Source organism: Bombus terrestris, chromosome 3, assembly GCF_910591885.1.
Source record: "Bombus terrestris chromosome 3, iyBomTerr1.2, whole genome shotgun sequence".
Taxonomy (NCBI): domain Eukaryota; kingdom Metazoa; phylum Arthropoda; class Insecta; order Hymenoptera; family Apidae; genus Bombus; species Bombus terrestris.
The window spans coordinates 576572-604340 of NC_063271.1; the positions used below are offsets into that span (position 1 = coordinate 576572).

At 40.1% G+C, this 27769-nt stretch overlaps 1 protein-coding gene and 1 long non-coding RNA gene across 2 annotated transcripts in view; one reads left to right on the plus strand and one right to left on the minus strand.

The window, feature by feature from the left end:
• The window catches only part of LOC100645932 (neurogenic locus Notch protein), a 179595-nt gene extending 152724 nt beyond the window's left edge, over positions 1–26871 (minus strand). The window contains exon 1 of the mRNA XM_048404311.1: positions 26468–26871. Within this exon, the coding sequence (XP_048260268.1) occupies positions 26468–26582 (115 nt within the window). The 5' untranslated portion in view covers positions 26583–26871. The remainder of the gene's footprint in view (positions 1–26467) is intronic.
• Positions 1052–18035, plus strand: LOC125384711. The gene is made up of 2 exons (XR_007223416.1): positions 1052–1276; positions 17592–18035. It is a non-coding gene; the product is annotated as an uncharacterized LOC125384711 (long non-coding RNA).
• Positions 26872–27769: the final 898 nt, after the last annotated feature.

The window sequence follows — 27769 nt, forward strand, 5'->3', positions numbered from 1 at the left end:
CGTGAACGTTCTTATCGCATTAGGTTTTCCAGGTAACGTTCCGAGAAATATTCTTCGTCAATGGGACGAAGCTAATTGAAATCTAGAATCGAATCTCGTGTGCGTTACATCGGCGGTAACGGCCGATGTCAATGCCGCCGAAGCGTACGTTATCTCGAGTCCTCTCGAAGAAGAGCAAAGAGAAGAATATATTTTTCTCTTTCTCGTTCTTCGTACAGGACGTGTGTATTCTATTTCCTCTTGGAGGAGCAACTTGGACAAAGAGGGATGTACTCCCAATCAGCGTGGGCGAGGATTCCGCGCTACTCGCCACGACAAGTCTTGCGAGATTCGCGAACTCCACTCCAACCACCTACGTATAAATCAGAAGCGAAGCGGGCTTGCTCTTAACGCTATTCTAGGAACTAAAGTTAAGATCGTTCTCGGTTTACTATCGAACAATAATTATTCGAATATCGTTGTACTAGAAAATACCGAAACTGATTTTAAAATATGACATAAATCTGTTATATCGTAGAAATATATTCATAGTAATTATGTACATAACGTATGCGAGTAGTAACGACTATACGTGCAGCAACTATAACTAAAAAATGATTGTGAATGAAAGCAATTATATATATTTGTACTACGATATCTCTACGATAACAATTTTATGTGACTATCCAAAAGTAAAATTATTTTGATAAAATGAAATGAAAAAGAGTTCTTAGTTCGTATTACGTCTTCATTTGGAAATGATTAAAGCGTGAATTTTATATCAAGACCAGTATCGTCCGATCCTTTCACAAATTCAATTGAAATTTATGCACATATTTGCGGTACGTTGGTATACGTACGTCTATCTAGTAGAGTGTATAGCGTATAGTGTATACATTAATGGAGGTGGGTAGTGGGAGTCACGACCTCGCGAATTACGTAATCGGTTGCAACGTGCGCGCATATCGGAACAGCGCAGCGGTACGATACGATTATACGATAGGATTATACGATACCGGCTTGATTTACACAGATTTGCCCTGCTCGTGTCAGTTTCACAGCACAGCGCAGCACAGCGCAGCGCAGCTCAGCACAGTGTAGCGCAGCAGTATGAACGACCCTTGGTTGCGAAAGAATTGTTCAGGTGCGAGATACCACGTACCACCCAACCCTGCTTATTAACACGTGGAAGATTCACTTTGACTACTCGTAACTCAACGACGCTCGAGGAGGCTGTCGCTTTAAAATTTCCAATATCGAGCATATTCGCGTCGTATGCGTGGCTCATTAAAATAAGGTAAAATTTGTTTGAATTTTCCAATAAATTTAACTGATAGGTATCGCATATAGGTTTCCAAGTTTCACGTAATATATTAACAATTTTATTTCGTACGACCGTACGACTGAGGAAACATCAGCAGTTACGAAACGGTATAGCGCCTTTGAAATGTTAAACACGAGCCACTAGCGAACATTCTAGGACTATGTTGCTAAACAAGGATCAGAAATTTACGGCGACGCGACGCGAGGTAATAACGAGAGAAGAGAGAGGAATCGAGTTTTCGAGCGTAGAAGAAGCGACGATGTCGCTCGGTATCGCAATTGGTAAGCGTTCCCGGAACAGGCACGCGATGCGAAAAGAGAAAAGTTTCTCAGACTAGTTCTCGTAACCAGCTGAACGAAGAACACCTTGCATTCCTCGGTGAATGCGAGATTCGCCTTGCAATGAACGAACATTTGAACCTTTGCGTCATCGATACTATTCAACCCGGTTGATTCACCGTAGGCTGCATGAATGAACGAGCCTGACAAGAAAATCCGCCAAGGCTATTCACTGACGGTGTGCTTCAACGACCTACAGAAATTTTATTCACTGTTCGCGAACCTAGTGCGTATAATAAGCGGACAGCTATCAAAATTGATATATTTTTTAATCTGACAATTTATTAGTCATAAATTTTATATATCTCGAGTACCTCTCAATTTACTTCGGCAGTGTAAGCGGTTTAACAAAGACCAATGAAACGTAAACTAGTCTATAGTTTAAAGTAACGTTGATTGATTTACGATAGTTTGGTTGGCACGAAGGATCGTTGAAAATATCGGCAATACGATACAAACGCAAGACAATGATAAATCATCGATCCGTTATCCGGTAATTCCGGCAAATTGTTCCACGTTTAATCAGCTCGATACCGCGTCTACGCGAGTTAAGACGAGCAATTCGCATTATCGTTTACAAACATTATCGCGTCATACAGAAGAACGCGCGTTCTTTTCCTTTTTTCTCTCCAGTGAAATTATTCAATGTTAAATTAATAGCTAGTATCCTAGTCGTATAACGGTCGTAAATCAAACGAAATACCGCGAGTCGAAAATCTCGTTATTCCATTACGCGCGAATCTATCATCGTGACAATTTCTTTTAAATTTTGTGTGTGCGTGTGCGTGTGCGTGTGTGTGCGCGCGCGCGCGCGCGCGTGTGTGTGTGTGTGTGTGTATCGCGCAGTATCCTGATCTTGTTACGGTAACTGAAAATAACGCGACACTTTCGCGTTGTAAGAAAACATCATCGACGGATGAAAAATTGAAACATCCACGGTGCAACGATAACTATCTTTTAAGAGCGAAGACACGTTTAAGCCGTGTACGCACAGGTGCTTCGTTACTTTTTCTCCGATAAATTAACGACGATCGGTCGACTAACCCTGCTAAGCGATATAACGCAAAATATGGAACGTGATAGATGATAACCCATTAAGGCTCACTGCCGACCCTGGGTATCGCTTCTAAGAAATCAGAGCACTAAGACGCGGCTACAAGCGCACCATCGTGTGTAACCGTGAATCGTTGCCTCGCTCGTGCCTCGGCATTCAGAGAAAGCTAAGCTACTTTCCGTCTAATCCGGTACTAGCTTCCCGATAATGCGCATTTCACGATGACGATTTCGCACTGACCAAAATATTACGACGTACGACCAATTACCGCGACCATGAATCGTTGATAATCGTTACTACCAACGGAAACTGAGTGAAAAGTCAATACCCGTGTTACCTCTTCTCTTCGCTTTGCCGCGTTTCCATCGGACACGACTGATCCAACTCGTTCGTTATCCTCGTCCATATAACTAAATTCGAACTAGAAATAGATCGCTGTACGAACGAGGAAATATTTTTTAGTCGCAGACTTTGTAGATCGCGCGACCGGTTCAGCTACACGACGATATCCTGTTACAGCATGATTCGGAAGACGCGCGATCGTAGACCGATAATAGTAATTTAACCGAACGATAATAGCTTCATGCGGAAGTGTCCCCATTGCGATGCAAACGAGCACCGTGTGTCTTGTCGTTGCGTTTGCGATTGCTTAGCTCACCCTTTGCGTACAAACGCAGAATACCGAAGATTACGTGCTTCACTCGTCAATTTTACTCACTCGTTTATTCTCTGAGAGCTATTTGCTTTATTCGCCGAGGACGTGCCTAAGCTTCAACGTATCGCGCTCGCCATATACGTACTATAGTCCCACATCGGATACCTCCTCGTGAGAAAAGGGTACCGACCCGAAGGACGTTTCAACCAAAGTATTGTAAATTATATTGTATAAAAGTATCGAAAGTATAGACTTTGGAAGAAAAAAGTCAAGACGAACTGGACGACTTTAAATCGGCTACCCAAGTACGTGGTAGAAAATGTCGCGTAAAGAATGGATGTTAAAACGCAGCGCGACGATTCAAACGCCTACCACGTGGCTTTTGCCGCGCCACCGATAGGAAAACAAATCGTCTTTCACAGTTATCTGACGCGTCAATCGGTCGAGGCGCGCGGCGTTGCGTTCGTAGTTCGGTAGACACGTAAATTTCGTTCGATGGCGCGTGGGAGGCGATCCTTTCGACCAGCTCTCTCGGCCGTCTTGACACCGCGATCGAGAAGCGTGGAAAGGTCGTCGAGCATGTTCCTGTCCCACGAGATGCCGATTACGCGATTTAGCCCTGTAAGTCTTTCGCCCGTATAACAGATCGTACACCCTATCGACTATCCGGTAATAACGCGTCCAATCCTTTTCCTCGAACGTCACGCCGACGAGCCTCTCACCTCTTTATCGCTTCCGTGCGATTATTTCGGAATCGCGTTGACTCGACTTCGAAATCGTTCGACGTCGTCCGACCGACGCGATTCGAGCCGGCTATCTTGCATTAGCGGCTCCATTAATCACAATTACGCGAATTCAGGTCCTGTCACGGCGCGCGTGCATCGTCGTGCGCGTATATACGTGTGCATCTACATGTGTACGTTTTTTCGAGCAGCCGTGTGCGTATTCATGTACGTACACATACACACACACTTATGTACGATATACGTCGTAGCTACTCCATTATACTACTCCATGTATGCGGAGAAGAATCGTGGAGAAGAATCACGGAGAAGAATCGCGGAGAAGGACGCTCGGCTACAGAAACGCACGAGTCACTGTGCTAGAAATACCGCCCACTGAGCCGATGCCCGGCAACAAACCCTCCCTTGTCGTCGTACTCGCAGCGCACCGGCTGTATAATCTCGGCTGGATAAACCCGACCACCGTGGAATTTCGATGAGACAGGAACACGCCAAACTCGCCCGCGTCGACCTTTCACGCAATTCTATCGGACTATAACTCGGATCCTATAAATTAGATCGAAGAATATATAAAAATATTATCGAGAGAGAGAGAGAGAGAGAGAGAGAGAGAGAGGGGGGAAAGCAAAAGCAGTAGCAACGGCAGCAGTAGCGATTTAACATTTTTGCACGGATCGAAATTAAACACGAAATCCGAATGACCTGATGTTACTCGAGTAGCGAAACGACGTATCGCGTACAATGCGTAAATACGAAAGGAAAGGGACAGACGTGTGTATCACAGTATCGCGTAACGATGCACGATAACGCATCCAGAGTACGAATCTCCGACTGAATGAAAGTCCTGAACGAGCAGCTCAACGGTCATCGGTGCACGATAAATGTCGTAGCACGTAGGCCGCGTATAAATATCGGTGTAAATGTGCCGGTTGCAGGATGCTATCTTCAAGGATATAATAAGGATTGCACGTGTACTGCATCACCGTGCTTTTTATTTGTTCGGCTATTACTCATCCGACCAGATACCATCGTTCTTAATGTCGTTTGAACGAAATAGTAACGACAGTTGCCGTCCGAAGGTAATCGAGTATCGCAATTTCTAACTTACAGAAGAAAAATTACCATGCATGATGGATGGCATTGTTAATTCCAAATAAGACGAACGTTGCATGCCAATTTTGAAATCGGAATGAAAAAAATCAGATTAAACGACGGCGAATAAATTAGATAGGAAAAACTGGTTTGCGAAATTCGTGGATTCCTTTAATCCTCTTACTTTAAGTTTAACGCTCTTACCATCGACGCGCAGATTTGACAACTGCTTAGAAAATATTGTCTCTTCGGTCGAATATCGCACGAACATGCACGACACTTTTTACGAAACGTTCGAGGTAACTTAACAGGCTTCCACGATCACCGGATAATTTCTTGCGCGTTATTCGTCACGAAACACGTTCACAAATTAGAATATTGCGTTTGCGAAAGAAAGCAAGTGACAGGGCATCTGTATCGGTCGCTGTAACATTTTGATGTCTATTCGTATCCATTTTCTGTAAATGTAGGAATGTTGAAACATTCAAACGTTGCTTGTCGTTGGTTGTATACAGGAAACGTGTTATGAAACAGGTAACGCAGTAGTGTCTAAATATTACAGTACACGTAATTCGCTTTGTGGCGAATGGCTATTACAGTGGTGGCTATTTTTTTTTTTTTTTTCTTTTCTTTTTTACGATATTTTCGACTTGGAAAGAGCCCGATCGAGCGGGTGTCGAGACGAAGCGCGTATCGACGCGCGCGAGACGACGCATCTCTGCCATCTTCGAGACACGGTTACGAGTTACGAGCGCACGTGGTACGTGTGCCAGCTTTCCTCTCGAGTGGCCAAACACTGCAATCGTGTACAATTCGCGGCAGAATTCCATCGTGTACTCGCGTATGCGGCAATGCACATGCGCATAAATTTATCTTTTCCGTGATTAGGCGTGCCGCGAGCAGTACCTATAACCAAGTACCGAGGTAATCCATCGGACCGTTTACCTTGCCGAGAGTAGTCGTAAAATTCATCGATAATTATATTCTTTTTATTCCTCCCTGCTTACCGCTACCCTTCCTTCTTCCTCTTGCATGGGACCTCGTTGTCAGACGGCCTTGGCTGGTCCACGAAATCACACGCAAGATATATCTTTCCAATGTAAATATAGGTAAAGTCAGACTCGAGGAAACCAGGGCAAATTTTTCCCTGAATTTATTAACGATCCTGCGAAATCACCGATGCTACGCTATGTTTTTATAGTATGCGAGGAGGATAACACGACTGGAAGAAAAATAATCGTTTCGAGTGGCTGTAGAATAATCGACGCAGACTCGTACGTCCTTCGATGCCTTATTTTCGTATTTCGGTTCCCTTTTTTGACGAATGATACATAAAGTACCGAGCAAGAACAAATTCGCGTCCATAAAATTGATTACTCGCAGAAACACGTCGGAGCAAACTTTCTGTTATCGTTTCCAAGTGGCGTCCACTTATTGCCTCATTAAATAACTTTATCGCCGCGATACTTGACGATACTTACAACGATTTGTAACTGAGCTACAATTGCAGCAAACGCTATTCACTTAAAATACTCCTAATTAAAATAATCGTGTCCTTCGCATTTTAGACAATATCGAATGATATTTAGAAATAAACTTTACATACATACATAATGACACCACGCTTTTGGAAAGTAACAAAACTCTGCTTATATCCTCCACTTATGCTTACATCTTACTTTTTAAGGGTTAACGATAGTTGCGTTACATTATTCCAAGAAATTCCAAGTTTAGAGTGTAACGTTCATTTTGTCGTCAAACGATCTTTGTCGTTCCAGAAAGAGTATAATAAATGGCTGAGGTTTGCTGGTCGCGGTGTCATATGCGAATGTAAGATTGGTATAACCTGGATACGTATTTTCTCCTATCCGTCGAGAAATCAAAAAGTCTGCGCGCGTTCGTAACGTTATGAACGTTACTGTAGTTTCCAAAATACCATTCATCGAAAACAATTTTGTCTATCGTGTGTAACGCGAGTACATTATGTGACAATGACAGGTACGTGACTAAATGTCGTATATATTCGTTTAACGAACGATCGAGCGACACGGAATAAAGAATAACGATTCTGCTTGCGCTAATTATAGGATATTAAGCAAATGTTAGTTATCGCAATGTTGCAGGATATTCGTCTCTTAAGAATTTTGAAACGTACCAACAGGTATACGATTCACGCGATTAAAATGTTTAACTGGACGTAGCGCATAAATATTATCGGTAAATATCTTACGAGCGCTCGAAAAGGCAGTCTTCGGGATGATAAATACGCGTTGTTGGCAGCTTCGTTGCAACTCCCGTAGACGTATCCTCGATATTCGATACCTGGCCACGGAGAACCTTTTGCCACCTTTCATGCGCCATTGTCGACCGCTTGTCCTATCTCATCGGCCTCTACAAACATCGCTGTTGAACGCAGGCAGAAATTCGAGAAAGGGGAGAAAAAATCGAATACGCGATAGACAAGACCGAGTGTAATTACGGTAGCAGTTTAGATCAAATTTACGTGATATACGCTACGAAATTGCCGGTTACGGAAATTTAAAAAGGATATTCAACGAGCAATCATTCGGATCGTTATTGGATGGAAAGAAATATAACTGTTACGTCCGGCTAACTAACCAAATAATTCCATTATACTGGCGTGTATACGCGTAACTTTAACATACGGGTACCTTAACACTGTACCGATATAATGAGAAACGATCGAGTGAAACAGTGCTCGTAAATTGGAGATATACGATTTTCATTGTTGAGAATTCAGGCGTTAAAAAAGCCGGGAAGTTGACCCTCGCTGGAAGAGAATGTCGTGGTACCTCGAAAACTACCTTCACGGATCAGGTATGCGGGACCAGAGTCACGAGGCCGTATATCTGGCTTTTATTTTGACTCGCCTCGTTGTAGCCTTAGGGCCCTCTGGGTCCCGTTTCGGCAGCCCGAACACCCAAACGATCCAACGACACGCGTTGGAAGACCGTTGGCAAGACGAAGAAGCGCCGGTCGCCATTGTTTTTTGGGAATAGAGCGGATCCAACCAGAGAAAAAGGAAAAAAGACAGCAGACCTGGAACCCATTGTATTGTAATGGGCATTACAGATATTCGCCTAAGTGGCTCGTACCCTGTTTCTATTGCGCAATTTATGGCCGTTCGTTAGTCGTCCGTGTTGTTTTTAGCGGTTCCTGATACAGAGATCTACGATCCTGTTCCGTAATGCGATTCTTTCGGAAGAAATTCACGCACGTTTTTCAACTTTTTATAAAGAAATTTTCAAATAGTACAAGTTGTGCGAGAAGAACTGTACACAGGCGAGTCGTACGTACCTATTACTTGTACATATAGGTCGATGCTAACACGAAAGAGGGAAAACCAGTGAGGCTTTGTCGTTTCTTTCGAGCAACTATCAGAGAAAAATTTCAGTGAATCTTATAAAAAGGAAGGAAGCTTCTTGGAGGATGATCGAGAGAAAAACGCAGCTGCTCTCTTCGATACTATCGATTCCTTCGTATATGACGATACCGTATGTAAGTATGTAGCCGTAAGTTTGTATAGCCCTGCGAGGGGCCCACGTAGCGGGCGGCATCCCGTCGGGGTGAATGGAACATCTGCCGATGGTCGGAGTCCTTTTCCAAACACCACCACTTTGCCGCTACAATACGGGACGCGGGAAGGGGAGTTAAACCGGGTACTAACTGTGTCAATAACATTGACCTCTTCCGATCGCATTTCAAGATATCAGAATTTATTTTTAACTTGGTTTTACATAAAACATACATAGCTAGTTTTTAACGCAAAGTACTACAAATATTTAATTGCGTCACATGGTAACGGTAACTTTCAAACTCACGGTACTATTACGATCGCAATATCGTAAAGCAATTTCTTCAATTCGATAAATCGTACTTTCTAAATTATTTGCAACGTTAACAAATAACGATAAACTTTTATATCGCGGGATTATAAGGGATTGCGCGTGGCAACGGATTACGCTTTACTCTTGTTACGGCGCGGTCGCGGACGCGGGAGCGGGCGCGGCGGCAGAAAGTATGGTACGTGCCGGCATTCAAATCACCAAGAAAAGAGGTCGTTCCGATACATCCAGAAGGTAAAGTAATCGGCGCGCGTTAAAAAATTATTGCTCTCTGTTATGTCGTTTTTGTTCAGCCGCACACCGGCGAATGTTTTACAATCGCTAATTGCGCAAAACCAAGATTCCTTCGACTAATGTCTTTCGGAATTACATCGCAGAGCACAACCGTCGGTAAATAATTTTTGTTCGCGTTAAGATGGATAAAAGAAACTAGGTTTCTGAAAAATCTCGACTTGAAACGCGCAAAACGGAATATCGCTTACCGGCTACGATTTCATTTCTATGATATCGTGCTTCCGCCTACCAGAGTCGTGATATTGCGTTCGTTCAAATCGAAAATTATCACCTATACAATCTTTTGTCGTGTTATTGAATTAATAACATCGAAACAAGTATGCGAATGACGTCGAATTGGCCAGAAGAAGAATATTTAACGGTTTCTCAAAGCAACGTTGTCGCAAATCCAATGTTGTTGCAAGAGGATGCGCAAGAAAGTTCATGGCTTTCAGACTATGCGTACTTTAATGTACCTTATTGGAAACTCAATTCGCAAAACGCGTGACAATTAAATAATTCAAGCGTAAATGTTGTAAAAATAGGTGTTGTTCAAGGTTCTAGAATAAGTAGGTAATAGATTAATATCCGAAACATTGTCTATGTTTATAATGTACGTTATGTCTGTCGCGCGTTCTTTGTACGATTAAATATATTTTTCTACGATTAAAAAAGTTTTGCAACGGTCAATCGGCCAGACACGAGGCAAACAATTGTTTCGAATGTCGCGTACAGCGTATTTATGAGTAATTTACATAAACTTAAAAATAAGTATACTTAAAAATCTTTATCTAACAACGATCGTTCGTTGATAATGTACATTAGATACGTAATTAAAAAATCATGCACTTCTTAATCGTTATTTATATGAATTTTCACTTTTTCACCAAATTTTTGAAAAATTATTATATAATTAACATATCCTATATTCATGGTGCACGCTTGCAATCATTGCATCACGCTTCGATCGCGTTCTTTTATTTCGAGCAATTGATATAAAGTAAGTACAGGTGTCTAATAATAAACGCTCGATACTTACAGATTGCAGTACACAAGAACAAACGCAATTCGCAATTCGGAATCGATGGAGCGTTAAAAGTATGTACAATATCTTGGAAAATTTGTAGAGTGAAAGTACAGTTTCCATGTCAAATGAATGCATTCTATATAACAATATCGTATTTCTAAAGAATGTAACAACGGAAAAAGAAAAAAAAGTAAAAAAGAAAAGAGAAAAAGAAAACACGCTCGATGAAATAGCAAAAGTATGGTAAAAGGTGTTATTAATAATATTATAATATTTTATCGAATCGCGCGATAAATCATGAAACCTTCATGAGCGAAGGGTTTTTACTCGTCGAGTTAACCCCTCGCGACCCGGAAAGGAATCCGCTTCGCGATCAACAGAAAAAGGAAGTTTACGGTTTTTGAAACGACTGATAGAACTCGATACGCTGTACTGGACGCCGTTCATCGAGCATCGTCGAGCTGCTTGGAATTCCGGTCACGTAGCAAAGTGACATGAACCGTAGAGAGGATGACACGGCTCCGGCCATTTCGTTCGTAACGATCTACCGACGTGCTATTATGCAAGCGTAACCTCAACTTGGACTATGTCGAGAGATTACGCGCGCAACAATAGCATGCGCTTCATTTCCAAAGCAACGCGACCGAGAACGTGTTCTCTTCCCCTGGAATTAAAGATCGTACGTTTTAACGATAAACCAGATTGCACATAAATTTTGTTAACCGGAGCATCGTCAGAGCAAAGATATCGAAGCCAAGGATATATGGAAAAATATCTAACGTAACAAGTAGTTCTCTAATGCTAAACAAACGCAATTCCAAATGTTTGCTCTTTTGCGCTCTAACCTCATCGTAGCGTAGCAAGACTGTACACGTCAGCTAATGTATCTCAAGCGGGATATGCCCTGCGGTACAATGGGTGGACCCTTGGCTTGAAATTGGTTTGCTCTGTTGGTGAGAGGAACTTTGTAAAAAGGGAAGGTAGGTTATCCGGCTTCATCTTCGCGAATCTTATCTCCTTAAGCTCGTGCTACTGTCCTCCACGTGGAGATGCTTCTCGTTGCTCGCCGCGATTCTCGTCCTCCCACGCTCGAATCGAGTTCATGAATTTTTCCAGATCCCCGTTCAGAGACTAATCCCTTCTATTTACCCAACGATCCTTATAAAGATAAATACCGTCAAATAATATACGAGGATAATAATACGCTTTTTTTTAAACAAAGTTCTTTTTCCTCTTCTCAAAGACAAATGCTGCTGCTGTCAGAAGTCAGAATCGGACGGATAACACTGGTAATCTTTATTTGATTTAGTAAAGTCGCCGACGAATCTCGCCTACGTCCTAACCGTTAATAAGAAATTTCTTAGGAAGTCCGAATGCATCAAATGCACGCGTAAATACAAAAGGCGATGTATGCACACACACTCGTAACACGTACGTACGTAACATGCCAAGTTATTGGATGACGTTAGGAAAGAATATTATCTTTTGACTATACGGAAGAGAGCAAATGGTCAAATGGATGCAGACGAAGACCTCGCGTGTGATTGAAATACGTGCGTCGAGGCTAGAAAGGAACCGCAGCACGAAGGCTAGAGTGCATCGCTGACACCGGAAACTAGGGGAGCCTGCCTGCGTAACAGCCCTCATACCGCCCTACCTATTAAATACCAACGCTTACCAGTGTTTCTCAACCAATGTCTCTTGTTTATATCGAATAATTATACATGTAGCTTCTATAATAACATGGTTTCGTATTCTCGTCAAAATCGAAGGAGGTTAAGATAGATACGTGTAGTAGTAACAAGATCGGATCAAGTTTGAAGTTTAAAAGAAAACAAGCACGTCAACCGCTAACGATAGATTTCGGCTGCGACGCACCGCATAGACACAACGTAGAGAAAGTTCCGATCTAAAGAAGGTTAAACAAATAACGCTTCGTGAGGCTAATTTCCGATGACGATTCGCGAGATAGAGCGTGAAATTTGATTTATTCGTCAAGTGTATCTTTTATAAATCTACTTAACACGTACTTGTGCAAGATGAAATAATCGATTGAAATTAAAATTTATTAAAGCAGTAACTCGTAACTTTGCGTCTTGCATGAATTTTGCTTGATTATCGATAAAAGATTTTACCGAAATGGAAAGTGAAATATCTTTTTAACTAGTTTAAATGCTGTTTGTCAGACGAACGATTAAATATTTGAATTTTATTTTCTTATAATTTATACGAGATCGAGCGAATCTGCGATGTACTACGAGATCTAACGAAACTATTCGACTCGCGTTACAAGGTATACGAAGTTGGGCAGCAATGCGTTGTAACGTTACGGAAGAACATAGGTACGATAATTTTCTGAAAGAAAACAGGTCTTTGTTAAATTGAAAGTATTGCTTTACGATCATTATTTTACGGTATAGATTTCAGGCTCGCTGACTGAGGTATTTCAAAGTCGGGAGTAAACGCTCGGTATAGAATTATATTATCGATCGTAAAATAGGGATCGCTTTAACGATCGTCGATCAACGTTGCCATCTTCATTTTTCATTTACGAGACTTACGACAAACTTGTATAAACCGTACGAACCGCCATTAATCAAGTATGCGGTAAAATCAATCGCGGTGAATCAAAGTAGAGATGAAATTTTAAATAAGCTACATCATGCGTAGTAGTAATATTCTTCGACTCGCTAATAAATTCCATCGCTGAAAGAGATCGATGAACTCTTACAATTAGCGTAACGCAATTTACGGTCACAATAGTCACAGTTGCCTGCTTCTTAACTTAACCATAGGCAAAAAACTCTGCAGAATATAGCGAATCATCGTCATTTGCGTCGTTAGCCGTGAATAAGAAGCAGAAGATGGAAGAGGAAGAGAATATCTCGAGCTAGAAAAGGGTGCCTCTAAGTTGGTATAAGGTATATTTCGCAGCCATTACGCGTACTTAGTATCCTCATGGTGTCCTTGCTTCGCAATAATAGAGTCGATGCTGGGTTTCAGACGGCATACGTTATGAATAAATACGCGTAACCTACCGACATCCTATATAGAAGAAACGTATCTATATTCATACCTATAGCCCATAGCTATGGGGTATATGATCCAACAATTCATAGGAGAATGTCAGACGCTAGGGGTAAACTTTAGGCGGCATGAAGACTTGTTTGTAGCAAAAGCCCAAGGAATTCGTTCAACTAGCATTTTTAATCGAAGATCAAAAAAGACGAATAGGTAGGCTCGATCGACTAAAAACAAAACGGTAGATAGGTGACACGAAGGAGCATCGGCAATAAAGGACTCGAACGGATCGTTATTATCACGGGAAAGCGCTTGAAGATCGAGGAGCAAAGAAGATACCGGTACTTTGAGAAGAAGAAGAAGAAAAAAAGGCGAAGCGCGAGAGAAAGGTATTGGTACGAACACGTCGATCCGACATAGAGGTGGTCAAGAATCGATACCTGCGTATGCGTGTACTTGGTTCGGCATGATGCGCGCCATTGCGATCTTGCTTCCCATCTTTGTCCATTCTGTTTCTGTTCTCCGTCCATCTGTTGTCTCGTTGACCCCAAATACCAACGCACGATTAAGCGCTCGACGACTCTTTCGTCTGCTCGTGACCGGCAGACGCCGAGAGCCGTACGATCTAAATGTCCATATGTATACGAATGAAGACAGCGAGCAATTGTACCGACATAAGAGAAACAGCAAGGACTGAGCAGCGTTACAAGCTATCCAGCGAATTTCTCTTCGGTGAATAGTTGGATTTGGATCGTGTTTAAACAAGTTGAGAATTCTTTTCTTTTTTTCACTTCTTTTATCGATTCTGCGCAATCTATCGAATAAAGACATTAAGCACCAATTTTGATATACGGCACGCGACACTTTTTATATAGTATTATACGTTATTTATATATTAATTTGTTATTATAATTAAACTTAGTTGGTAGATCTAAGAAGTGACATCTACGTAATCTATATTTTTCATTCATAGGAGGATATACGTATCAGGCTCGTATGGGCTTGAAGCCTCTCATAATAGCGTCTGCTAATACGTACTATTTCTTCTGCAACAGGCAATATTCTAGTTTCTTTGTTGACGGCGTTTAAAACTCGTCGTAATACTGTACCATCTGCACCATCTTTCGGTAATCCTTAAATTCGAGTCATATACCATTGCCCATATAGGGCAGCAATATATCCAGATTGGTCTCAAAACCATTTTGTATAATAATAATAATGTGTGATTTTTGCCGATAAGCCTCCATAAAATTCGATATTTTTCGTCCGGTTATTGTCTTTTTTTCTTGATGTGCCTTTTAAACCGACTATCGTAATATATACTCGCTTGACGGCATTAGCTTCTTCATTTTCCATGTTTTCAACTAGATCGCGATTTCGTCGAGGTTGGATCGTAATTTCTCCGACGCTTTGTATGGATTAACGTCGGAGGCTAAGATCGCTGTATCGTCAGCCTAGATATGTTCCAAATATCGTATCGTTCTTTGTCGGTAGATCGATGGTAAAGAGAGTATAAGGCACTGGCCTTACCACGCTTCCTTGTGGACCAGCGGAGCGTATTAGATTATTAGATTATTAAATTTCGAAAGGAGGTAAGAGGGATGGGGAAGATGCTCTTTAATTTTGACTAGCAAATCCGTGTGTCGTATTTTATGAAGAGCTCGCGACGTGTCGAGAAAACCAACCGAACAGTACTTTTTATCGTTTATTTATTTATTTATTTATACATTATCTACAATTTTTTCGGATATTTTGCGTATTTGTAGCTAGGTTGAGGATTTATTAACGCGAAGATGGAATTATCTTCGTTAAGACGTTATAACGGTCTCTCTAGAAATTTATTCCGTTGCAAGTTTTAAAAATGATTTGTACCGTGAGGAAGTATCTGATAAAATGTAACGTTTCGGAGGTGTCGTCTCCTGCGAGTGAACTCCTCAAAAGTTTGTATTGGGTATCGCGTTCCATATTCGTTTAAATCCAGTAGAAAGCCACGTAGAAACTTATCGTCTTGCTTATATTATTTCTTGATGAAGAACCAATGATACCGTTTATCAACGCCTCGTAAATATACTCGTGTTCTTATGAGCTTCGATTCTAAGAATAACAGTTATTTGAATCGATAACTCTATTACGTGGGCGGGGGGGGGGGGGTGATTTTATGTGAAAAAATAAGTCAAAAATATAGATAAAATTTTGTTCAAATGGCGTTTTATCTTTGAAGATTTTAAACGACAACGAAGACGACGACGACGACAATACATTAAGCATTATTCGACGCACCTACGAGAGTTTAATGCAATCTCGGCAGTTCATTCTCGTATGCCTATCTCCCTACCTTCTTATATCGAATATCAAAGTATGCGCGTTATCCGAAGGAACGAGTCATGGTGAAAACGTCGTTCGCTACCTTCGTACCTCGCACCTGCCGTTGCCAGGACGCCGAGGTATTCTCTGCCGATGGTATTCAGCTTCGTTTTTGTAGAGCATCGTCTGGTGTACCCATCGGGAATGCGCCAGTCAGCGCAATAATTCGTCGATGGCCATATACGTGGCAAACAGAACGGTTGGAAATAACGAGAAGGGCACAAATTATCAAAATAACGAGAACAAGAAATGGAGAAAAATACTTCACCTTGTCACCGAACGACACGATCGACAGCATCTAAATTGTATACCGATTTCTCTTTATCGTTCTGAATTGACGTATAACTTCGAATCGAGCAAAAAATCACAAATCACATATTCTTTTCCTTTGTGTGTTTCTTATTGCCGTGATAGTAGGTTCACTTGTACCTAAAATGACGTATCAAAGCGAATAAAGCGATGATTCGCTGCGTGTAATTTGTTTGTTTTATTCTCGAAGAAGTCTGTTTCCTTCTCGAAAGGCAAGTTGCGTTTTTTCAGCCACGGTAATTTTTTACCGCACGGTAAAAAATTTAAAACACCACGATCGATATTGGCGCGAAGAAAGCGGCTTTCGTATTACGCCGAAACAGGATGCAAGGGATCGATGATAAAACACCCGTTGTGAGAAATAAACGCGGTATTGGAACGGATGCGATACAAGCGCATAGGTATGCACTGAAATTGAAATACTGACGTATGAAGATCCCGCATTCTGCATCTAACGATAAAAAGTGCACCGTTTAAAGTTCTCTTGGGAACTCGAAGAATCTGTACAGGAGGAATCCAGAGACTTTCTTTTTAAGAATTGCGACGGATAATCATATCCCTTTATTTCTTCTTCGCCGATTAACGAGAGGATCTCGTTTTCAATGTAAAATATGTCGTAAAATATAACGCCCTTAATTTTAATTTTGTTTAATGCTATATCTAGTACCTTTATTTTCATAGTAACTTTAGTGCAACATGTAGTGACCGATATAGATAAAAATAAAGTTTAGCGAATCGTTGCGATTGACGGAAAGTAAAACTTTTAGAAAAATATTAAAATTTTCATATAAATTTACGTTTGCAAACCTCTTACTAGGGACATGCGTACTATTCACCGCGAAAACAAAACACCAGCCTTTCCCTATGCGTTCCGTCACGCTCGCAGACCTATCAGAAACGCACCTGGCAATCGATAATGGTACAAAGTACAAAGGTACCGGTAAGCTCGAAACGGACAAACAGGGTTCCGAAAGGGGGGTAAAACTCGAACTCGAACGTATAACGATTGCTCAAAGTGCAAACTTTGTTCGACAATCCCGTTGATTTTATCCATGATCCCGTTTCAAGTACCTAGACAAGTACTAGAGAAACGCGCTTAGTCGTTCGTGTTTACTTTAATTAAATGAATATTCTGTATGAAAATACACACTATTATCAAGATATGAACGAAATAAATATGATTTCATCGTTGTCACGATAACTTTTGCCATGTTTTAACGTCTATAGGTTATGCCATTTTGTAAAATGGTTATATTGATACAACGAATTAAATTTTCTTATCTAAAAAATGATGAAAGACGAAAACATCTTGTTCGGCGAATGGATGACAAGTAAATCGAAGTTGTAAAGTAACTTATTCGGGTGACGATAAAAGAATACATTATACGTTATTATCGATATCGTTGAAATAATATCTTAATCCGTATTAAGTATTAAGTAGCAGCAAATGCAACGTATTTGAATTGTGTTATCTCCAACAATTGAATTGTAATAATTGAATTGTATTATCGGAGAAACTAAACAAACAAGTTTTACATATTTTTAGGCACAACATGGCGCACCGAACTATTCTACAAGGAAAGATTCATCAAGGATCGTGCCATTTTAAGAAGTCAACCAATCCGATTTGGAGTGAAAACGAGCATATACACTGTGCTAATTGACGAGCCACGATCTTTCAGGCAATCGGAAAGAACCGCTCTAATCGACAAGTACACAAATTTGGTAAAAGTGGGCATGGACTTTTTAAAGGTCAACCTACAAGAATCGGAGAAACTTGGACCAATCTACGAATATCACGAAAACCAGTTCGCACGGCAATGTTAATTTACCTATTTGCTACTTGCAATTTTACATTTGCCAAAATCCGGTGCAAGTTACCGAAGAAAATTTGCTAAATATATACGCAGTAGTAAAAATACGCTTGTAAAAATGAAAATAATATTTTTTTAACTATACCTACGTAATAAACTACAATATTATTGAACAATACTGTATTCCTTGATACAAAATAATTGTGGCCTACGTAAAAAAAAAAATTATGGTATTTTGTAATTGAATTACAATTGAAATTTCCATACACGAAGATTGATAACAAGTTCACGATCTTTAATTTATCGATCTTACGCTTCGAACATCTCCGCTATAAATCCTTTGTACTGTGTGTATACAGCGAAGAATGCTTTTACACGGTTCGACGCGTTAGCAAGCGGTGTTGCGATCAAACGGCGTAACGTGCTCCTATCGATGTAATTACGTGTATGATCGTTGATAGGTGAATTCAAAGGTTATCCACTTGCGCGGTCTTCGGCACGATAACAAAGAACGAAAGGAGGATTTAGTAAGATAGTAATAAAGCGAAACACAAGACGCCAAACTAATCGAAAATCAACGATTCCATTACGACCATCTGTTAATTATTTCAAGTAAAAGAAACGCACGAGTGACACGTTGACCAACGAACCTCTCTAAAAATAGTCTCTATAAACGTCACATTGAAATTTATATGCCCTGTAAAAATTATTTAATTTTCTCTATTGACATTTTCTTGTCGACCTATCTATCTTCCATCGCTTTGAAGCTATGGTTTCACTCGCTTGCGTTCGAATATACGTATACATGTTAAATTACGCATAGACTGATGAAACGCGCGTGAAACGTAAAACACTCGCGCGACGGATTATAAATACTTTGCGAAAACGAGGTGAAATTTTTTAGTTGTTTCGTTGAAGAGAAATTTTCTATCGTTGTGTGATACGTCGTCGTAATTAGAATTTGCGTAGGATGAAGAAAATGCTCGGAATCGTGTTAACGAAAACAAAACGTTAGTATCACAACTGTAAAACGACGATTATTATCATAATCACAGCGATAAAAAAAGATTGAACAAATTACTTCGACACGAGCATGGTAAATCCTGAGAATCCTGCAAGGACTCGTGCCGTTTGGTAGCAGGGCGTGGGAGACCGTCGACCAGCTGCTGCTGGATGTTGCTTCAAGGACCATTACACAATGGAACTGTATAGATATATGAACGTGCATGTTAAATAAGAAAGTCACGTTTTCGTGGGGTTTTTATGACTTTTATAGGTTTTATGGACGAGGAAGAAACGAGAGGAATCGCTTTTCTTAAAAAAAAAAAAAAAAAAAAAAAAAAGACACACCCCTGTGAATTAATTATAATATCTATCCGCGAATTTTTTTACGATTCAATAACGATCTATTAAATGGAAAGGAACCAAAGAGAACGGATTATCGCGGATCCATTAATCGTTAATAATAAAACACAGCCAATCGACGTGAAACTGCAGGAAAGGTGACAAGCGATCAGTTAGTTTGTGGAAGCGAAGGTGGTTGATAACTTGTCGCGCGGCATCCACCAATCTCGATGGTGGTGCGCACGCGAACGAATATTTATCGGCTGCACAAGCATACGCAGCACACTGATACGAGGAGCGAAAAGAATAAGAATACAACTAAGCGACGGGAAGCGACATTCGGCTGCACTCGCGCGAGCAAGTTGCAGCCGGGTTCGTACCGTGCGCGCTGGGATTCCATAAGAACGCCGTTTCTCACTTGCAACTAGCGGCAGACGGGAGGTTCTTGCTCGCGTTACAATTATACGTAAACCTGGAGAAAATGGTAATTTTCGAAAAATTTTCACTACAACAACACTACAACTACTACAACTTGGTCACGATGATTCGAAACAAGGAAATAACGCATAAAACACGTTGCAATTCGGAATTACATTATACATTATACATTATACATTATACAGTACCGAAAGAATAAAGTCGATTCGTTTTAATGGAACGTTAGCTTTGCAATCGTGGCTTTCGATTGTTCCGTCTTGCGAGCATGTAATACGAATCAACAAGCGTGTCTACGAGGAGGTTCTTGCTTTCAGATACAAGGCAAGGCTCGCTGACGATGTGAAAAATGAATCAAGCCAACGTACCACAACGTTAATTGTAACGTTGTAATACCATTTACCTACGAATCTCTTACTGCGGATAACGTGGAATTTACGTATATTCGTTGGTCGAATTGCATGGAAAACTATCGATACGCAATTGCGAATCGTATAAATGACGTTACGATTGATTTTTCGCAAAATTTCGCAAAATTTCGTGATCTTCGACTCCGAATTTCGTCTACTTAATTCGTTCGTTTTTTACGTTTTCTAAAACAAAAAATTGTATTTCAGTTCGGAATACCGAATACCGGTATCATATAATCGAATAATCTTTCGATCAATTTTCTTTAACCTTTTAACAGCTCACTGATAAATAAAATATTTCTTCGTTTCATTAGATATTATAATGTTTCGTTTATTGCACAGATATTTATCAAACTGTCATAAAATTATTTTTGCTTTATTTGTGGGATTTGTGGGATATTAAGAGATTGATGCCGATGAAATTTTATAAACTAGTAACATCAAGATATCAAATAATAAATAAAGAGACAGTTTTCCTAGTACGTGTTGCAATGCTCGAAAAACGCCACCTACTTGAGAGTTTTTACGCGAGTTTCTGAAAATAGGAAAATTCAGCAAGTTTGTATAAACAGGTTCCCATGAACGTTCACCAGCAGAAAAGTTATTAGTCAGCCGGCGATTAGCCTCGTGTAAAGCATTCGCATTACCGTGGCGCTCATTGCCATTTATCAGGAGAAAGAGTGACTGTGTACAGTGTACAGTGTACACACGGTGTACACAGTACACAGGACGCTCTTATGCCCGTGGAGAAAGACTGTAAAGAGGCAGACAGAGAAAAGCAATCGAATGATTAATAGATACGATCGCATTGACCTAACGTAGAACGAGCCTTTCGCGTATATTCGCGATGCTGATGTCGCCGGTCTTGAGAAAAATCGGCGTATCGATGCAACGCGACGGAGAAATACATAACAAGAATCACTGTCCGTGCTCGTGCCGCGGGAAATAATCGCTTTAGGCTAATTCGAATCGGCCTGCGTGAAACCATTTCCACGTGTCACTGCGTAAGTAAGAAAACAGCTTCGCGGTGGTCTTCTTACCGCGAAAACAGTCGCTACTTTTCGCTCTCACCTTTTTTCTCGCCCCAGGTCGCAACAGTTTCGCTTGTCTATCACTGGCCGCGAAAGATCGTCGGCAACGATAGCGAATTAAAGCGTATTTCTCTTCGGAGGGAGCACGCGTTTAATACTTGTGAGAAAGTTGCAAGTAGTCGAATAACTTTTCGTTCGTCGTTAGATTGCAAAATACTGATAGCATCGTCGTCGGTATTGTGTCTCTGAATGAAGGATAAGGCACAAGTATTCTGGAAAATTATCGAAATAAGACAAATCCTTTGGAAATTCTATTGCACCATATGATGTAATAATACGTATGAAATAATACGATTGTAGAGGTTTATGCGTAGAGGATGGTTGGTCGGTAAGGTTTAATGGACGAGATTGCTCGTTGCTGAAACCGTCCGATATATTTAAAATGATAAATTAGTATACAGATAATGTTGGCAAAGACGCTCGTACTAACCGATTCGCCAAGACAGTGTATAGGATATAGTCGTAAAATAGGATCGCTAATGACTCGTTAATTAGATCGCTGATAATTCGTTGATAACTGATCGACAACTGACTGTAACTCATTTGCTTGAGATCGCGTCCGCTTATTTATACTGGTCGGGTGGAGAGTCGGAAAATTCAAATTCTTAATATCGGCAATTCTGTGGAAATTTGTATGGTGTTCGATCCAACTAGAACGCTATCGAACATAGATTTCTAATCAACCGTGTACAAAGATCCCTCCTATGCTTCCTATCCATCGAAAAATTCCTTTCCCTATGAGTCGTGCTTCTTGGAAATCTACATACTGCCACGCAGGATAGATCCTTTGGTGCTTTATAAGGGCTCGTGGCTGTCCTGCCATTGACTGACGGCACAATCCTCGATTCTTGCACGATACCGAGCAACAGCACGGATCTCCGAACGTCCACGTAACTGACAGAGAGAAACGGAAAGGACGGAAAGAACGGAAAGAACGGAAAGAACGGATAGACGTACGGTAGCCAAAGACCTTAATTATGCGGTTTTACGCTATGCGTCAACAACAAGGAGAAAAGGGACGATACGGAGGTTAAGACGAATGCAAATGTCCGCGTGGCGTATAGGCTAGGTCGGTGTAAGCGACGTACAGGCAGAGATCTTGCCCTTTTAGTTAACAGATGCCGCGAGATACCGACTATCTATCGTCTTTCTTCAATGTCCTGCCTCGACTTAAAGGAGAAAACAGAACGATCGGAGAACAGGAGGAAAAAGTATCGGTATCCGATATCCAGCCATTCGAAAAACACGCGTGATTCGTGCGGTCTTTAGTAGCTCGTGGAAAACCTGATTGGGCAGCAATCCGGTTTCATCAACAGTGAAATCGTTAACGACAATCGCACGTGCATGAATTATCGTGGATCAAACCGAACGACGACGTCCTTGCCAGGAGTAAATTAACGTGCGATTTTTGCAAGAACGAAATCAGTCTGATTTTTACCAGAGGATCGTCAAATTTCGACGTTTCTCGATGAATGTCCCCAAGTCCTAAGTCCTAACTGAGTGAACGGTAGAAAAGACGCTCGGCGGACTTTAGTATCATCGTATACGCGTTTCTCAAGTTGCATGTGTGCATATGTGCACGTGTGGCCCCTGAATCGATGAAAGGGAACGAGGAACCGGTTACAGGTCGATCGCACGTCGCATTCTAAGCCGTGTCTGAATTCGGCTATCTCTAGTAACTATTGTATATATGATATAGAAAGGCAGAATACCGACATCGAAAATCTTAATCGCAACGACTGTCGAAAATTTTAAAGAAAATTTCAATCTTACGACTTGCAGCCACGTTATATGTATAGTACGCTACAAGTACATAATTAGAATTGTCTTCTTTGATCAGAATTCTGTATTCCGTATTCTGTATTCCGACAACGAGCGAAATAACAAGAACGCTACGTGATATTTTATATTATTGCGTAGCATTAACAATTTTAATGCGAGATAGAAAATACCTATATAACATGCTTAAGTGATTAAAGAGATATCAATTATATTTCGAAATAATAAATATCGCGTTGGTACGGTATATAAGCATCTAAGATAGGTAAAATACATGTATATGTACGTATACGTTAGTATAATTTAAATATAATTTATAAATATAATTTAAATGATAGAGACGATTCAAACGACAACAATCGGAAAAGAAGATATAATAGGCAATGAAAGCATATGATAGCAATTTTTACCTTAACAAATCCAGACTTGACAAACAAAGTCAAGAAAGCTATTTACTAGAGTGATTTATTAATTTACCTAATATGATAATATTTTTGACAATTATTTCATTAATGTCATCGTTCAAACCCCTACCGATGAACATTTTCAAATTATCATTTGTTTCACCGAACAAGCTCTTATTTATGGGGAATTTATATTATCGTATAATGTACGATGTATAATATTATACATTATCGGTACAGAACGTGACAGAACAATTGGGACATGCTAATTTTCTACACACCGAATATAAATATAACGTTAACACAATCTCCATTTTACTTGATTCCGAAACATTCTATATTACAAACTATTCGTTCGTTTGAATCGAATTTTTAAGAAGGAGCAAAATGTTAACCTATCAATTGCGAGTTAGGCTCGCGAAAGTGAATTGGCGCAGGGACGACGCGCGCGTGGTTTTGTGTGAAAGCACGTCAAGTCCGGGGCGAATCGTTTCCTAAGGAGAGAGAGAAGAGAAAGCCTGAGAACATAAGAACGGCGGGGATAGTCTGCAGAACTGCCGCCATGCCGCATTCAGAATATCTCAACGCCAAGTAACAGACTCGAGGCGAGGTCCTCGGTACGCTCTCGGAAGCGACTGCCAACTTGTCTTGATCGGAGAACGTTCCAGAACGTAATCCCGTGATATCAAATCCTTTATTATTCTCTTTTTTTCTTCTTTCTTTTCCTTCTTTTTCTTTTTTTTTTTTTTTTTTTTACCCAATAGATGCAACGTCTCGAATAAAAATCGCGTCAAGGTTAAAATTTTGAAAAATCGATTCGCATTAATCGATATCGATTATCACCGACAATATTACTAGCATAATAGCTAATTGTAAGATTAACAGCGAAAAAGAAATGTGAAATATGTATTCGATCAAGATAACGTATTTTAATGCAAAATGATATCGAAGAATTCACCTTTGTGTATAAAGATTAAGAAAGGTATAAAATGGAATTTGTTATGCAACAGTGTCGAATGATCGGAGTTTGCATTTGTCTGCGTGTCGCTACTATTCGGTTTTACCAACTTTCTTTGGTCGATTGCCCTGTACCGACCGCACGTTCTTCCCGCCTAAGTACGTACTGTACTAAGGCCTAAGACAGTCTTACGTCATCGCCTACACAGATTTACGCGGTACAGAAAAGTGAAAATGAAAATTCACGATCAGGAACGTTCGAAAGATCTTAAATTACTCTGCATTGTTTACATTTTATTCTAGATACACATATTATTATTAATTTTATTGCGTTTTTATGCGAATTATATTAACTTGAAACTCGATAAAATCTTACATTGCAAAATCCGATATCATCCTTTTTAGCCACATAAACTACAAGTTTCTTATCAACGTATTATCATATGTATAATCAACATATATAACTTGTACTCTTCTTACTCAATTGTATTATTCAATTATTCAAATATTAAATATGCATGATTACATTTAACGCTAATGTTAAACTAATAGTATTATTTACATTTATTAGTATTGTTATTTGTATCGTAATATGTATCTATATTACGTTAGATCCAACGAAAATGTACATACATACTTTGCGAAATATGATTTACTTTCTCATTTGTTGGTGCCTAACTTACAGAATATACGTATGTTTCTATATTTATATACAGTGATGTGAACAAATTTTCGCAAATTCTCGTCGTGTTACGATAAATAAGGAAATATGTATATATATATGTACTAAGTACTTTTATTATTCGTTGCTGTATATTACTTTTTACTTCCACTGTATCGTAGAAGATCAGCCTGTATGAAAAATCAAATAAAATTGACAACGAGCTACCCGCCAATATGGCATCGTTTTCAATATGGCGTCGAGTCATTTGCCAATACCGTTTTTCGCTTTGTTAACTACGAACAACTGCCGCAATATTTATTTAATCGAGTCTTTAAGGAATAGAGTCCTTTCTGTGCTGAGATATATTAAATATACTTAATAGTTAATAAAATTGTACATGAATATATACCTACATGTTTTTTATTCCTTTATTTGTTGTAACATAATGAAAAGTTGCGACAACCTTTTTTCATACCACTGTACATACATATAGGAAATTTGTAGGTGAAAAAATATACAAAATACACATACACGTATACAAGATTTCTGTTTACGTTCTATTGCTTTGGTACTTGGGTTTATAAAAATATCAACTTTTTCGATCGAATTAGCGATATAAAAATGTGACGATAACAAGCAGAAGTTTTTGGGCCAAAAATTGTCGTATATAAGGGAAAATGAAAATTGTCGTTTGCGAGAAAAGAACGAAAAGAAACGGGAACGCGATACATCGGATGTTTACGCGCACACAAGGGAAGGAAGACTCGTTTCCTGGAAAGCGGGGTTGGGCACCTGTCCCTCAGGGACTAGCAACTTTAAAGTACACTCTTATCGATGATATGGAAATTGAGCACCACTGTGACAGTAACATAACCACTAACCACGTGTATTCGAGCAGGCTAACATACATATATACATACGTGAATAATATATAAAGTACTGAAATAAGTTTCTTTTTAGATAGCAATAAATAAGAAAGTAATTCAATTTTCACATGTACATAGAATGAGAATTTTAATCTCATAGGTAAAAATAATAGTATTAGTATGTTTTTTTTTTTAATGTTAGTACATTGCATGCGCATATAAAAGACAAAAAGAAAATGAAAAGGAAGAAGTTATTGACAAATATTCGTTTGGAGAAATAAAGAGGAGTTGAGCAGCAAGAGAGAAGGGAGAGTACTACAACCACTGACACGGTCAATATTTTTGAGACAGGTAGTAATTGAAAGCAAGCACGGCAATGTCCGACATCGCTTCGGAATACTAATTATACGAACGAAATCGTTCGTTAATCTTTCAGCGGTTTGACCTCGTTGATCAAACGTTTTATAACGCGTTTCACGGAGGAAACGTTTGAAAAATATGCCGAATGTCAGTTAAGAGCAAGCGTCTAACGCGCCGGCGCTCAGCGTTGTTTCGTGACCTGTTGCCTAGCAGCGACATGTGGGGAACAATGACTTCAAACCGACTCCTGACCGAAGTGCGCGTAATATCCTCGAATAAAATGTGATATTACACTTACCGGACACCGCAGGAAAGAAAACAAGGATGAGCAGAGGCAAAAGAAAACACGCCATCGATGCGTAATCCAATTTTCGTTGTGGCAACATGATGCCGTGAATTTTATCCACACACATCGAGTAGACACACACTCATCGGGACCCGGGCGCACACACTAGAAAGAACCAACACTTCGGTGCACTTTAGTATAAAATCCGCGTACCGTCACTTGACCACGCACATCGTCCGAAATCTATGTCACCTCCGATACGTCCAACAAAAATGTGTACACGTTCACGCGAGGCAATACGAGAAAAAAGCATGCGGCAACCATATACGAACACGACCGCGTCCGAAACACTTCTGGGATCCCTATTGTTCGCTTAACGCGCTGAAAGTAGTTCCTCAATGCGCGCGCACCTGCCTTCTACAGCTGTATCACTCCGCCACCATAGGATGGCTGACTATGTGAACCAATAAAGACGCAGCTCGAACGGAATGAGGCCGCAGCGCGCATTTATTACACTTTAGCTACACGATAACTTATTCGCTATTCGATTCAATTTTTTTATGCTACGATCAAAAATAGGATGTGAAATAATTTTTACTAATATCACAATGTCACTCGATATTATGATCGATATACGGACAACATTCAAAATTAAATTTCATTTGATATATAATAATGGTTTTATTTCATACATTATTGTTACAGATGCTTTGAAATAATATGGTTATACATTTTCACAAACGTAAAAGTATTATCTAATTAAACAAGATTTCAATCAATTATTTCCATCTCTTATAATATCTCGAGCTAGTGAGTCGTATCTTTTATCGTTAATATAATATAGGTATTCTTAATCAATTGTCTTCGTTACGCCAGATGATAGGTATGGTATAGTACTCGTAATTAATTCCATCTTTTCGCTGCACTACTCTGCGTGTGAACGAACAGTCTAACGACGGCGATTTAATTGTTTCGTTATCAAGGTTGTTAATTAAAGCATCCGCACGTGTAATAACGAGCTAACCATTAAGCTGCTTTCTTGTTATTTTATGTGTTTCTTTTTTTTCAAATTACCATTGGACGTGCTTTACTCATTGTCAGTTTCACGAATTCGAGTCGCAAATGTGAATCGAATTCCTGATTCTCGACCGGATTGAAATCTAGCAGCGTGGCGCGTGATGCTTCTCTAGAATTCAGGCGGCAAACGGAACGCAACGAACGTGGTCAGTTATAAAGTACCAAGACGCCGCACCGCGCCGCACCGCGCCGATGTGTATGAAGCCCCGTCAAGTACTGGCCAAGCATGTCTGATCA